The sequence below is a fragment of the Corvus hawaiiensis genome, chromosome 1 (assembly GCF_020740725.1).
Source record: "Corvus hawaiiensis isolate bCorHaw1 chromosome 1, bCorHaw1.pri.cur, whole genome shotgun sequence".
NCBI classification, from domain to species: Eukaryota; Metazoa; Chordata; class Aves; order Passeriformes; family Corvidae; genus Corvus; species Corvus hawaiiensis.
In genome coordinates, this window is record NC_063213.1 from 32511952 (window position 1) to 32525496 (window position 13545).

A 13545-nucleotide genomic window follows, 5' to 3' on the forward strand; every position below is an offset into this window, starting at 1 on the left:
TTTATTGGATGCTGGATTTCGTCAATTTCAAGCCCCATTTCCTTAGTACTGGAATGGACAGTTTAGTATCTGACTTCTATTCCTGATACCTCTTGAACTTGTACAGAACTTTTTTTCCAATTAATGTGTGTATTGTGATTCTCACTCTTCACAATTCAGATTATAATTTTCAATGGTGCAGAGAGTTTCCAAACCCTTACTCTGAACAAATTCAGTATGCAAGTACACCATTCTTCAGGTTTTACATATTGTGTAGTAGAAGCAAATACGGACTTTCTCAAACTAGTACAGAGAAACATGGGACAGCAAACACCATAAGCATGTGAAATGTTTGCATCTAATGAAATCTGTTCAACTTCAATTATGTAAAGGGAAAGGAGACATAAAACAGTGTTTGAAAAGAGTCTAAAGAAATCGTGATTTCTGGAAACACCAAAATAACAGCAAACGCTAATGCTTCATTTTTGTAGCACATTTACTGCCATCTTGTGGCCATTTCAACACTTCCAGCTCTTAGGCCCAAGTATAAGCTGCATTTTCTAGGCCCAGTTTTAGAGAGAACTGCACAAGATGTTTCTCAAAAAAAAAATTACTGTTGCTTCTTCTTCATTTCGAAAGGCTGTGAACACAGTGGAAAAAACCCAATCTTTTTTTTTTATTAGACACACAAAGAGTTCTGTAACATTTTCTGCCATAGAAATTAAAATCTCATCCAACACCACAGATTTTAACAAGAGAAGGTTAACTGAAGTTCAAAATAACAAATAAATAGGTGCTTAAAAGAGAGATACACAAATTCTTAAAGGTAACTTTAACGTAGATATGTTTAGAGTATAGACTAAGAGACATTTGTGATCTGGTTCAGAGATAAAAAAAAAAAAAAAAAAAAAAAAAACAAAAACAGTTTTAAGCTTCAAACACAGGTCTGACATTAAAAAATTACCACATTTAATAGGACCTGTAATTTCCAAGGCAGGAGTTTGAAGTGAATACAGTGAATACCTTACCAAGAACCCTTTCTCCTCCACCGAAGAGTCCACTTGGCATTTCAACTTCAAATATATATGACCTTCCAAAGGAGACAAAAAGGGAACCTGCAAAAAGTAAAACAATAATTTAATTTTGACACCTCTCAACTCAGTCTTACCAGTTCAAGCAAGCCACCTGCACCAAGATGTTAGCACTGTCTTGATCTTAGGATCTTCAGCTGGAAAGAAGCAGTCAGACTCAAGCGAGACAGTAATAATCGCTTTTTGCTTCAAGTTCATTTAGAAGCTTTCCAAGAATTATTTATTAGTTTGCTCAGGACATATGCATAAACATGCACTCTAGCTATAAAAACAGGCACTCCAAGCATGGTTAGAAACAACAGAAGGCACCAGTCCACACCCTTCAAGCTTCTGCCTCAGTTTGATTCCAAGTTGTTTGGAAAATATCAACGTGAGCTTAAACAGGAATGGTACTTGGATACCATAAGCATTTTTGGCAGATACTGATGTAGGAGTGCCTACTCAGATAAATCTTTGCATAAAAGAAAACATAGAAAGCAGAAAAGTAATGAAAACAGTTCTTAACTGGCACTCAAGGTGTTAAAGACGTGTTAAGTAATTTCTAACAGAAAAGGTTCCAAGTCCTATCTTGTGCCACTGGAAAAAGAAAATAGTAGATAACTACTGTACCAGAGGTCGGTTAAACAGTTATTTGATAGTCAAGAGTTTTGAGGAAGAGCATACAACAAGGTCTAAGCCTTTGAGCTTCCCCCAGTCCCTCCACACTTAATGCCTCATTACGTTGACTACCCCCATGAAATCACATCCCTTCTTTTTTTCCCACCTCAAAGAAACTGAGGAAAACTGCTAATTCAACAAGCAAATGATGACCTGCAGGGCATTCTACATACAATATTTTTTTGATAATTTGAATAAGCAACACTGTTAAGAATCTTGAAAGGAAATTGACAAAAAGAAACATTGGTCTTCTGTGTTACTAGAAAAACCAGGAAGGTCAATGATGCTACTCAAATACAAATAAAGAACTGTTTGCCAGGGAATAGGCAAAGGCATGGTACACAGTAACAAAATAGCTTTCAGAACCACGGAATCAGTGCCAATCAAATGGAACTAAATTTTGCTAGTAGTTACAAGGAACAGGAGTAACCCTCAGTAATTAAAAGTGCTCCTTTCTGTGGGCCTCAGTGAATCCTGCAGAACACCAAAATAGGTGTTGTGGTTAGAAATTGATCACCTTTGAATTGCTGACTTCCTGCAGCTTCCTCCCAGACATAAATACACATGCACAGGTAGGTGATCAAATCATTTTTACATGTTAGATGTACTCAACTAACTCAGCATGCATGGCTTGCTCCTGTACTCAACAGGAATTGTATAGCACTGAAAAATTCTAAGCATCGGGTAGGAGTCTCCATGACCACTTGAGAAGTAAAAAATAGTAAAACACTTCCACATAACAAAAATAAAGAATCCAGGACTGATGCAGCTTATCAGCAAAGACAGCTATTACCCTACATGCTACACACCAGGGAACAATACCATATGATCCTAGCAAAGCACAGTAAAACCCATTTGTGAATGAGGGCCTCAAGGACATCTGGCCATTGCCCACTTCAAGTTTATGGGTTTTGCATCCCCTTAAAGCTTTAAGTCAGAAGAGGAAGAATCCAGTTTATGAATTATCAAGTTTACCAGTGAAGAACTGTGTGACAGGCAAAGCAAAGAGGTTGTTTAACAAACACAACACAGTTTTGCAGAGCCTACACCATTACTAATTACTAAAGCTATGTACTATGAGCAGGTGCTATGTGTACCCTCAAAACACCCTCCTGTATACATAATGACAAAACACTGAGTTCTAGTTAACAATACATCTCTTTCAAAGGCTTGAAGGTGATGGAAAGAAAGCAATTTGACAAATATCCAGCTAGATGAAGAAAAAACTAAAGCCCATGACTAGGCTATCTTGCATTCTGGTGTGGTCATTCAGGTGCTTACCATAGAAAGACAGCTAAACTGTCGTCCAATATTATTTGTAAAGGTACTCAAGATAACTCAAGAATTTGAAAAACTGGTTTCTTAGGAGACTTTTGATTAAAAATAGAAGATGATAGGTACTAAAATTATCACTTGCCTAATTTTGAGAGACAACATGAAAATTCATCTAAAACACTTTCTTCTGCAGGACACAAACTATCAATTAGATGTAACTATTTTAGAGTTTAAGGACAAATTATTTCTGTTAAGGATGTAAATCCACATAGTTTCTAAAGCCAAAAACATATACACCAAAATATTTTAAGTGAACATCTGTGAACAAATAAGGACCTCACATTTTGACATTTTTAGTATTTTCAAAACTTTTTGCTTAAAAAACCAAATGTCTTGATACATCTTGTCAGAACAAGGTTTCAATAGAATAAGAAGCAAGATTATTTAGGTCCTGAGAGATTTTAATTTTCTTCAGCAGCAACAAGTTGAGTTAAACCAACATTTAGGCTGCCAGACATTTTTCTCTGGTTCTCTATCAGCACAGCAGCCGATTCTATGTTCTGTGCAGTTCATCAAGAAGCTGGCTCAAATTTCCTGGCTAGAGATCTTTAAGAGACACAGCAATTTGTTTTGAAGCAATAAACACCCTCCTCTAATGATCTAGGAAAACAAGAGACACATGTTAGTTAAGGAAAAACCCTAGGCAATGTAAATAACTGAGTTCTAGCAGCATGCTTGTTATTGTGAAAGACAAGGGGTAGAATTCTGCAAGTCTGAAAGGCTCCTAACTTCTTGTGTTTAGTTAGTAAATCATTGTAGGCATTTTCTTAGAAGAATAAAAAAAAAAAAACCTGCAAAAAGGCCAGACAGACACGAGCAACATGCACTAGGAAGCAGGGTCCTATTTTAAGTTATAAACTAAAGGATCATAGCAACCTTGTCCTGGAACATATAGCCCAACAGTTCTTTTTCCTCCCCTTCAAAATTTATCTAGGGAAAAAAGAAACATGCTCAATGCAATTAGTGTAAAGTTATGGTCTACGAGAAAAGGACACAGTTACACATGAGTATATTTTGGTCCTTTTTACCCTGAATTTTAACAGTACATATAAAAGAGAGGAATGAAACTAAAAAAAACCACTGTGGCATGAGTTTGCTCCATATTAGAAATGCTTGAAGCAAGTTAAAAGCAGCTGTTTGGTACAGCCATAGGCCAAGTCAAAACCGAAGTTTTACTGAGGTAGTAATTTAACAAAAAAACCCAAAAAGTTACAAATAAGAATTCCCCTTTTTGCCTGATAACTGTAAGACTGCACCTGCAAAAAATTAACCAAGTAATAGTTTCCCTGGAATTCTTTTTGAACATTGTGCTTTTGCTACATTACACTAGTCCAGTCCAGTGTCCTGTCATACAGTGTAAGCTAATGAAGTCCAAACCTAAAACGTTGAATATAATGCAAAAGCTGATTCCATTAACTCCAAGAACAAGGGGTTTCCAATAAGGAAGCTAAACATAGATTTCTAGGTATCATTCTGGTTAAGAGGAACATTTTTGCCAAAGAACCAAAGCTGCTACTTCTGAAACTCACATCGTCATAACCAACAGTGCAATTTAACTATTACGTTCTGCCAGCTGTTTCAGTAAAGGAATCTGCTTCTATCTACAAAAAGTAAAACTTCTAAAAAGCAAGTTGGGATTATTGGGATATTTCGTTTTAAGGCTTATACACAAACAACTAGTTCTTGTTTTCTCATCTCTCATCAGAAGCTGTAATTGCAATAACACTATCATCACAATAAGACTTGATTAGCCAAAAAAAAGAAAGTTACACTTACGCTGCTGTTTGGGTAGCTAAAGCTGTGATTTAGTACCATAAACTGTAGTAACATTTGAATTAATTTAAGTTAGTTTAGGATAGCTGCTGGCACAAACACCTACTAAAATAGATTTTAGGTAATAGATATTACAAGGTACAAGATTACAGTGAATGTAAGAATGGATTTTTTAAACTTCTCATAGCAAAAGCCAATAAACATTCTGTTTATACAAGGAACAAATTGTATAAAACTCAATATTAAAAAAACTCTAAGAAAAATTGAGATAATTTGTTTCTACAAATTTAATTGGGAAATGAAAGGAAAACCTCATATTCCTAAATATATTCAGATGGCAATTTTTAGGTCAGTTAAGTGCAGAAAACTTCAAATACTTCATTATCATTAAAGCACACTTTAGTGATAACTGCAAGACTAGGAGCAACAATATGAAGACCACATACAGAGATGCCAACTGCATACATCAATTTTTTGTCAGTGAAAGCAAATCAATAATCAAATTCCTTCATTATCTTTGCATAACCATACCTTATTATTGAGCTAAGAAATGAAAGAGCATCAGGCATAATAACGTACATCTCTGTTGTATCTCAAAAATATATAATATCATATGAATTAAATGTAAAAGTAACAACTATGCAAAAAGTTTAAGTGCCTATATAAATATCTATAAACCTATACGTGTTTCATTTCTAGGATGGTACTTTCACCTGAAAAGTAAACCCAGACTCATTTATTTTTCTAGTAGTATGCAGTTACATTTGTATTAGTAACCAATAATTTCTATTACCTTGTCCAGTGCAAATTTGGTATTTCCTACAGAAGACAGTGATAACTTGTGGGATCCAACAAGGATGAAATTAGTACTGCGTATGGCATTTGGGCCACCTGGACTTGCCATGGCTGTGGAGAAAAGTTGAAGTGAGGTTGTAACAAAACACACAATCAGGATGCTGCAAGGCTTTAAAAAAGCACTTTATTTGCACTACTGTATGCATGCCCTACTCAGTACTCCGGGAGAGGCACTCTTTGCACTGCAGCCCAGCAGCACATTCAGAGACAATCTTGATACACACTATTCCTCCTCAGCAGATCTTTTCTTTCAGAAACAAGCTTTGAAAATATCCACAAAGGAGAAAACAAAGCATTTTACCTCTCAGGGGGATGGAGAGCATGCTGAGGCACCCTACAAAGCACACATGCCCTGCAGTAGGAATGTGACTTTTCAATCTCGTAATGTCTTTTCAAGTGACACACTGCAATCTTCCAGAAATTGTACGCCTTTTCTTTGCACTTACATCAACAGAAACACACACTATAGTTCAGGTTCAGGAATCTTACTAGTTGCAGCAGCATGGTAGACATTCCAGATTTAGTTCATGAGCTCCTAATTGCTGCAATTTCTGCTAAAGCTAGCTCAAGTATGCATACTTTAGTCAGAGATGTGTATAACATTTTTATATACTTAGAAAAACACTCAAAGATGCTGTCCTTCCCCATCAACAGCCAAATATAGAAACAAATTTAGTGTTTATTACCCACAAATTGTTGTATGTTACAAGTATCATTTATTGAGATACTAGTTTTGACAGCAAGTGTAGATTATTCATCCTGACGTAAGATGTTTAGACTTTACTTACCTGGAGTAAGAAGGTTGCTTTTCTAGAAAGAGAGAGAAATAAAAGCTTAGTGAAAAAGTACTTCTGACAGTTTCTACAGAAGACAAAGCTAAGGTAGAAAGAAACTAGATTTGAAGTACTTTTAAAAATCCAATCAAATAGAAAAAAAAAAAAAATCGAAAAGAAAGTCCAAATAAATGTACAGTAACTGCATACTTTTGGCATTACATGTGTAACAGAGCTGTTTCTTGAGCTGATGACAGAAAATTTTGGCAGAAAACTGGACAATTAATGGAGTCTTACATAAGGGATAGAAAGAACCTATTATGGGCACAGCCTTAATCCGTCTGAGAATACAGCCTTTGGAAGGGATCATAGTCAGATCTTGTTACAATATTACATTCATACTTACTGAGGTAATAGATGTTAATAATCTCTTTGGAGTAATAACCTACAAAAGAATACAAGAGGATAAATGCATTTGCTACTGAACTTGTCCACCACCTTAGCATGAAAACTAGACAGTGAAACTACTGAAGGTTTATCTAAAATTTTGAATGGGTACTTGTTGGGGTCCCTTCCCCCCTGCAGCGGGGATTACTGCAACAAGTATATTTCAAACCAGGAGTCCCGTGGAAACAAAGTATATATGGACAGATTCGTGGCAGATGTTTCAGAGATGTTTATTTCTCCAGCTGCATGGCCGGGGCTCAGCTCAGGAACTCCTCCAGTCACAGGACCCGAGGGACCTTGGCGTTATCAGGGAACCCAAACCAACCAATGGGGAATGAGGCTGATCAGGGGCAGGGAAACCCTGTGCCTCCCCTCAGGGCCCCTCTCCCAGGGCTCCATGGCAGGGGGAAGGGACCCCAACAGGTACTCATGGTGTTGAGTAAATCTTGGGTTTTGACCGGATGTAATATAGCTCAGTGGAAGAAATGCTGCATATCAAAGAGATAATTACTGCAGAAAAGTTAAAGCATGCATTACCTTGGGATGAGCAGCATATTTTAAAAAACCCAATCTTAGTAGGCCTTTTTACCTATGTAATGGGATTTCAAAGTTACATTTACTTACTAAAGGTAAGAGTTAACAATAAAAGTATGGGTATGTTCAATATACTGCTATTATACGTTGTTATTTTCAAATTAAAATCTCAAAGTTTAAGTGAGACTATATTAAACATGAATTAGAATTATGTGCTCATCTCTTCTTGATGCTGAAAGACAAGTCTAAGCAGCTTGTCGAAAAGCAGATACAGGATGCCATTGGCAAACCTATAGCCTCATATCAGCAACTTACCTACAGTAGCACAAAACCATTCCATTTCAAGTAAAAGTTCCTTTAAACTACAGCACAGGAGGGAAGTAAGCCCTGGATTTGAAACTTTTATTAGAGAATAGGTGGAAGCTTTCACTATGGGAGGCTTTCATTGTGCCAAATCAAAGAATAAAGAAATTTCCTATTTCTGCTTGCAGACATGGGATTTAAGTACTCATTCCAACTGTTTTGAAAGACACTCAAGTTTCTTGTTTTTACTAAGTGACAGATATCTTGTCAAGGAGGAAATCAGACCTGAAGCCATTAATTCACTGTGTGCTCTAGCTATTAGAATGAAAAGAAGAAAAATACACACACCCTCTCCCCAAAAAAACCCAAAACAAACAAACCACCACAAAAAACCCAAACCACCTCCAGAAAGGCTTGTTTAGGGAAACATATCCTTAATAAAGCACAAACACTTGACATGTACACCCTTGTTAAAACAATGTTTGCTTTAAAAAGCAAGTGTCTAGGGCTTTTACTTAGTACTGGGGAGAAAGAGGAGTTTTCAGTCAATCAATAAAACCTTTAAGAAAAATCAAACTCCAGGGTAGGGCATAGTTTAAACTGGCGTAGTTTAAATGAAGTGGAGAAAACGGGCAGTAAATCACTATTGGAGGCCCCACACCTAGTAAAATAAAGGTCTGCAAAGCATAGCATGTTGGAGAACTAGTAAGACTTCTCCTTCCTCTCCAATATATTTCAGATTCAACCAAGTGCTGCAAGTCCAATCTACTAATTCCTATAGGTCTCCATAATCCATCTGTCATTGCAGATGTTCCAAGAAGGGAGCACAAGGAAGCAACAGATTGTCTAAGACTATTAGTCAGTTTTCCTAGTGCACCTTCTGTTGAAACAGCATACTGATTTTCAGGTTTCATTTACCTTAGATTTATTTGTCTTTTTCCTTTTATCCGTGCTTGTAACTTCTTTTCTCTGCACCTGTAAGGCAAAAAGGTATTAAGAAAGTACAGCACATCATTCTCCCTTACACCTCCTCTTGACAGGAATTGATACATACCCAACTGTAAACTTCTATATTTATTTCAAAGTCATTTGACACATCATGCCTAAAAGGGAAGAAATAAAAACAAGTTAAACAAACTGAAGCAAAAAGGCTTTTGTTTTGGTTTGTGGCAGGGTTTTGGGGTTTTGTTTATTTGTTTGTTTTGGTTGGTTTCGTTGGGTTTTAAGTTACTCTTTACTTCTTCCCTCCTTTTACTCCTTATAACTGTCCAAGGAGCAAGAAGGTTTTAGTGTATTACTATTTAAAAATACTTTCCAGAACTCAGAGAAGAAAAGGGGATGGGAGGACAAGGGGCAGATAAAGTGCATCTACCATTTCTCAGATTGCACCCTTCAGCACACTGCTGGCACATGCTTCTAGAGACAGATTGGGTTTTTTGAGTAAATTTCTTTAAGTGAAAATTCCAGTTCAACTGAACTTTAAAAAGGGAGTTTGTTTATTTATTTTGAAGCCTTACTAACAAACAGCCATTTGAACTTAAAATACCTATTTAGCTGACATATGAGCATTGAAGTTATAATTGTAAGAGCACTATTTTTCCAGATACCAAAACCAAATAGCTATATAAAATGTTAGCTGCTGCAAAAGAGAAAAACACATCTCAGGCACAGCAATCCATCTGTCATTGCAGGTGTTCCAGAAAAGAACAAAAGGTAGAAAAAACAAGAGCTAAAATAGCTGATGGATGGTAGAATAAGTCTAGGTTGCTCTTCTGAGAGAAGTGCCTTCCAGCTATTTTTTGAAGAAGGAAATAGCTATACCACAAAATCTCTCCAAACTTTTTTGCAGAATATGACATTCTTATGACTAAGACTCTAAACATTTTTATGCATGCTCCACCAGCAGAGTTCAAACTGGTTCAAAAGAGTTTCTTTATACTTACATAGTAAACGTTGTAGTAAAAGTAAGAGCATCTCCATTCAGAGAGCTGGCAGTACTTGCTAATGGAGTTGCAACCATGTTTTCTGCTCCAGATCTCAGTATTATTACATAATAGTAATTTCCCGCTTCTGTAAGTACACATCAGATTATTTGGTTAGCCAGAGGACTCACCAAGTACTGCATTGCTATTAAGCACATCTGTTTCACCCCACTTAAAACATTTAGTTACAGTCAAGACTTGCTTATAAAATTACTCTTAAAACATTTTAATTTTCTTTATGCTACTAGCATAGCTAGCAAAATTGTCTCCATGGGATTCACAGCAACTGCTTTACTGCCTGGGGCATCTCAAGCCAGACCTACACAAACCAGTGCGTGAAAAGGGAGAGGAAGGACTTGCAGTCAGATCCAGCAGACAATCTTAGTTCTTTATACTCCTTAGGTCTGCCAGCTTAACCACACATCAGCTTTCACTGAAACACTGAAAAATTAGTCAGAAGCAGATGAACTGAATGTCATAGCTAAATTTTCATTACCCCTAGATTCCTGAGAACATCAACACAGAAGACAAAAAGAAAAAAAAAACACCAAAAAAACCCCACACAAAACCCAAGGAGAATGAACCAGAAATATATGTTGGGAGAATGAGGAAGGAGAAGAGAAATAAAGCTCTTGTTTGATAGTTTTACCTGGCTTTTGAACTGTACCACATACAAAGTCTGCTTTTAGAGGTAGACGCATTTCTGAAATGGAAACAGATCCCCTGGAGGGAGCAAATTCAGCAGATGTAGAAGCAGCTTTATTTCTTTTGTTATGTGGTCCCTCACTCTTCAGTTTATTCAATTCTTCCAATAAAGCAGTTCTCTTCTCAGCTGCATGAAGAAATTAATTATAGTTCAACAGAAAAAAAAGTACTGAACAATTTTTTTTCTGCCGTAAGTATGTAAAATGCAACTTAAATGTTAATCATTTTACAGCACAGTAGGAATATTACAGTCAAGAAAGATACTAAAAATGTCCTCTTGCCTATAAAAAGAGCTGAGACAAAACAGATGCTATCCTGTTCTTTTTTCCAGGTGAAGAACTATTAAAAAATGGCCACAATGTAACACAATAAATGCATGGGGAAGAAATTATGAACCCTGTTGAAATGTTCATTACAAAGAATTGAACTTAGAATTGAGTACAAAAACCTACTTGCGAAGAGAAGAAGTCTCTCTGCTTCTGCTTCTTCTTGTGACCCTTTTCCATGTTCCTCATCAAAACAGCAGTTCAGAGCTTGACTGGCTTGATAAATCACTGTCTGTTGCATGTTGATCTCGTTGTTCAGCTCCTAGAGTAAACCAGTAGTAAAAACACTTAACAAGAAGAGATTTAGTGTTGCATTCAAACAAGGAAATGCCTCCAGATGAGCATTTTTGGGGTCAATGCTTCAGAAGAAAATCAGATCCTTTAGATATCAAACTACAAAAACCTTGCAGTTTACTGTTACTTCAGCAAAAGAACATTGCAGCATAAATTTTCTGATCTCAGAGGTATGGTGAAGAGAGAAAGACTAATATTTTATGTTCCATATCCAGTCTAGTCTTCCCTTCACCAGGGGAAGCAGCAGCTAACCAGAAATTCAGCAATATAGATGAACAAAGCACTAGTAAAGATCAGAGTATTACCTACTGAAAGATGTAGTTACAAATTCTACCTAATTCAAAGGCAGTAAGTGATAAGACACAGATTCTGTCTCCTTCTCAAAATAATGGCTTGTTCTCTCCAGACTTAATCTATAACACTAATCTTTTAAGAGAAGCATTACCTGTTCAAATTATGCATTATCATTCCCTACCACTAGATATTTATGTGAAACAACCTAATTTTGCAGTTCTAAGCAGTATGTTAATGTCCTGGACATTCACAGGGGCAATTAAATTTGGAAACAGTAGATAAGAAAAAGGATTTTAAGAGGCATATTATATACCTGCATTTTCTTTTTGATATTGACTTGATCAGATGGGCCATTTCTTCTCATTTCTAGTTTGGCAGCAACATCTTCTTTGCGAACAATGATTTGCTTTATTGAAGGACGAGCAGTTTCCTTAAATCTTTGGGATCTGTACGCATCGACACTTTTAAAAAAGGAAACCCCACAAAATATTTCACAGGAGTGCCAAGCTTTTTTTTAATATATTCATGGATATGTATTACATATTGATGTTTTCCAACTTGCCAAAATGGCTTTAAAGAAAGCATTCTATGAGCTGATTTTAAGCAACATAAAAGACTACACAGTTCTTGATAAAAACTGAGATCTTGCAAAACAAGCTTAATTTGTAGTCTGAGTTTTGTAATTTGAGCAGTATGCATCATTAGTAGAGTTAAAAAAGCCAGTGTCATAACTTGTACACAGAACCAGGGGTGGGGGGTTATGTTTATTACCTATAAGGAAGGTTGCGATCTTCTGACATAGAGCCAATACTGTCTCCAGATTCCGCCCTGGGAACTCGAGCCCTTTGGAACTTCTCAGACTTCAGACTTACATCACTGATACTGCTACCTTCCCCAGTTGACTTAGAAGGAGAGCCAAAGGCCTGAGGAAAAGAAAACATTGTGTTACAGATATCTGTTCACATAATTATTATCTGTTTTCTCTCTCCTTTACTTGTTCTGCATATAAACAGTAAATTTGCTTAATACTAGTTAACAGATGATATTTTACGAATATGGATATAGAGCAAGTTCATTTATTTATCTTAAGGACACCAACAGATTATTGAACTCGATGAGATGCCACCTTTAGTTTCCACATCAGTAGTTACATAAGTACTTCTCTTCAGATTTTTCATCCGCGGTCAACTCCATTGAATGCACGGATAGCACTGCAAATCCAGTACTAGTAACAGATTTGATTTAGCAGAAGACCACTTGTTAAGCAGAGAATCCAATATGCTACACTGTTTTCAGAGAAAAATAATTTTGCCTCATTATGCTTTCATTAGCAAAATATAATTTGTAACTTTTTTTAGCCCAGATATCCTAATACTACAAAATATCACTGCTCACAAGCAAATTGTACCTCTCTGTGTGATAAACAAGCCCTTCCCCACCCTCCTAATAATTCTCACCTCTGAACCAACAGATTCCACTAGAGGGGTTAACAGAGACATCGATGAAATATTCAGCGACTCTTCCTGCTCATCCTCATCACTTTCACCTTCCAGGCTCATGCTCATTTCTTTCTTCAGCTTTTCTATGTCTGGACCATCCTCTTGAAGAATTTCAAAAATCTCATTTATCACTTTTGAGCTATTCATCTCATCATCCACACGCATTTTGCCTTCATATACTTCATCTGAAGGGTGACATTTTTAAACATATTAGTAGCATCAAGACTCCCATTAAACAAACAGAAAAGCAAACTCGTTTTGCTTTTCAAGCAAGCTTGATTAAAAAGCACTTCTTATAGTCGGGCATATAGAACCCCAAAGTACACTTCTGTGGCTATTTTAATATACTATTTTTACATATACTGCATAATCAATGTAGAAAGGGAATGAAAAGATGCACCTTTTAGGCAAATTTCAACCTTTTCATTTCAAATGCATCTGAAGCTTAACTGCAAGTCCAACAGCAGAGCAGTCATTGCTGTCCTCTCCCAATGAACTTTTAATATCAACTTTTTAATATTCCTTGAAGACTTGAACATCAAGAGAGAAGGGTTATGTATGATAAAAGAACTTTCCTGATTTGTTTTATATAACCCTCATTACAAAACACATGGGGATCAGCATAGGGATGGTGAATTCATTATTCATACTTGAAGGATATTAACACTGTCCTAGACAAGTGGCAACAGAGACCTAAG

General features: G+C 36.4%; 1 protein-coding gene across 2 annotated transcripts in view; it reads right to left on the bottom strand.

Annotated features, from left to right (window-relative positions):
- Positions 1-13545, bottom strand: part of ANLN (anillin, actin binding protein) — a 29176-nt gene that overhangs the window by 5900 nt on the left and 9731 nt on the right. The window contains exons 10-22 of one of the 2 annotated variants that reach the window (XM_048298961.1): positions 12806-13032; positions 12120-12271; positions 11662-11809; positions 10887-11022; positions 10379-10561; positions 9691-9817; positions 8802-8850; positions 8666-8722; positions 6870-6908; positions 6479-6500; positions 5629-5741; positions 3939-3992; positions 1008-1094 (exon numbers count right to left, since the gene is read on the bottom strand). In XM_048298961.1, coding sequence (XP_048154918.1) covers positions 1008-1094; positions 3939-3992; positions 5629-5741; positions 6479-6500; positions 6870-6908; positions 8666-8722; positions 8802-8850; positions 9691-9817; positions 10379-10561; positions 10887-11022; positions 11662-11809; positions 12120-12271; positions 12806-13032 — 1394 coding nt within the window. The remainder of the gene's footprint in view (positions 1-1007; positions 1095-3938; positions 3993-5628; positions 5742-6478; positions 6501-6869; positions 6909-8665; positions 8723-8801; positions 8851-9690; positions 9818-10378; positions 10562-10886; positions 11023-11661; positions 11810-12119; positions 12272-12805; positions 13033-13545) is intronic. The other variant, XM_048298966.1, reaches the window with a different exon arrangement.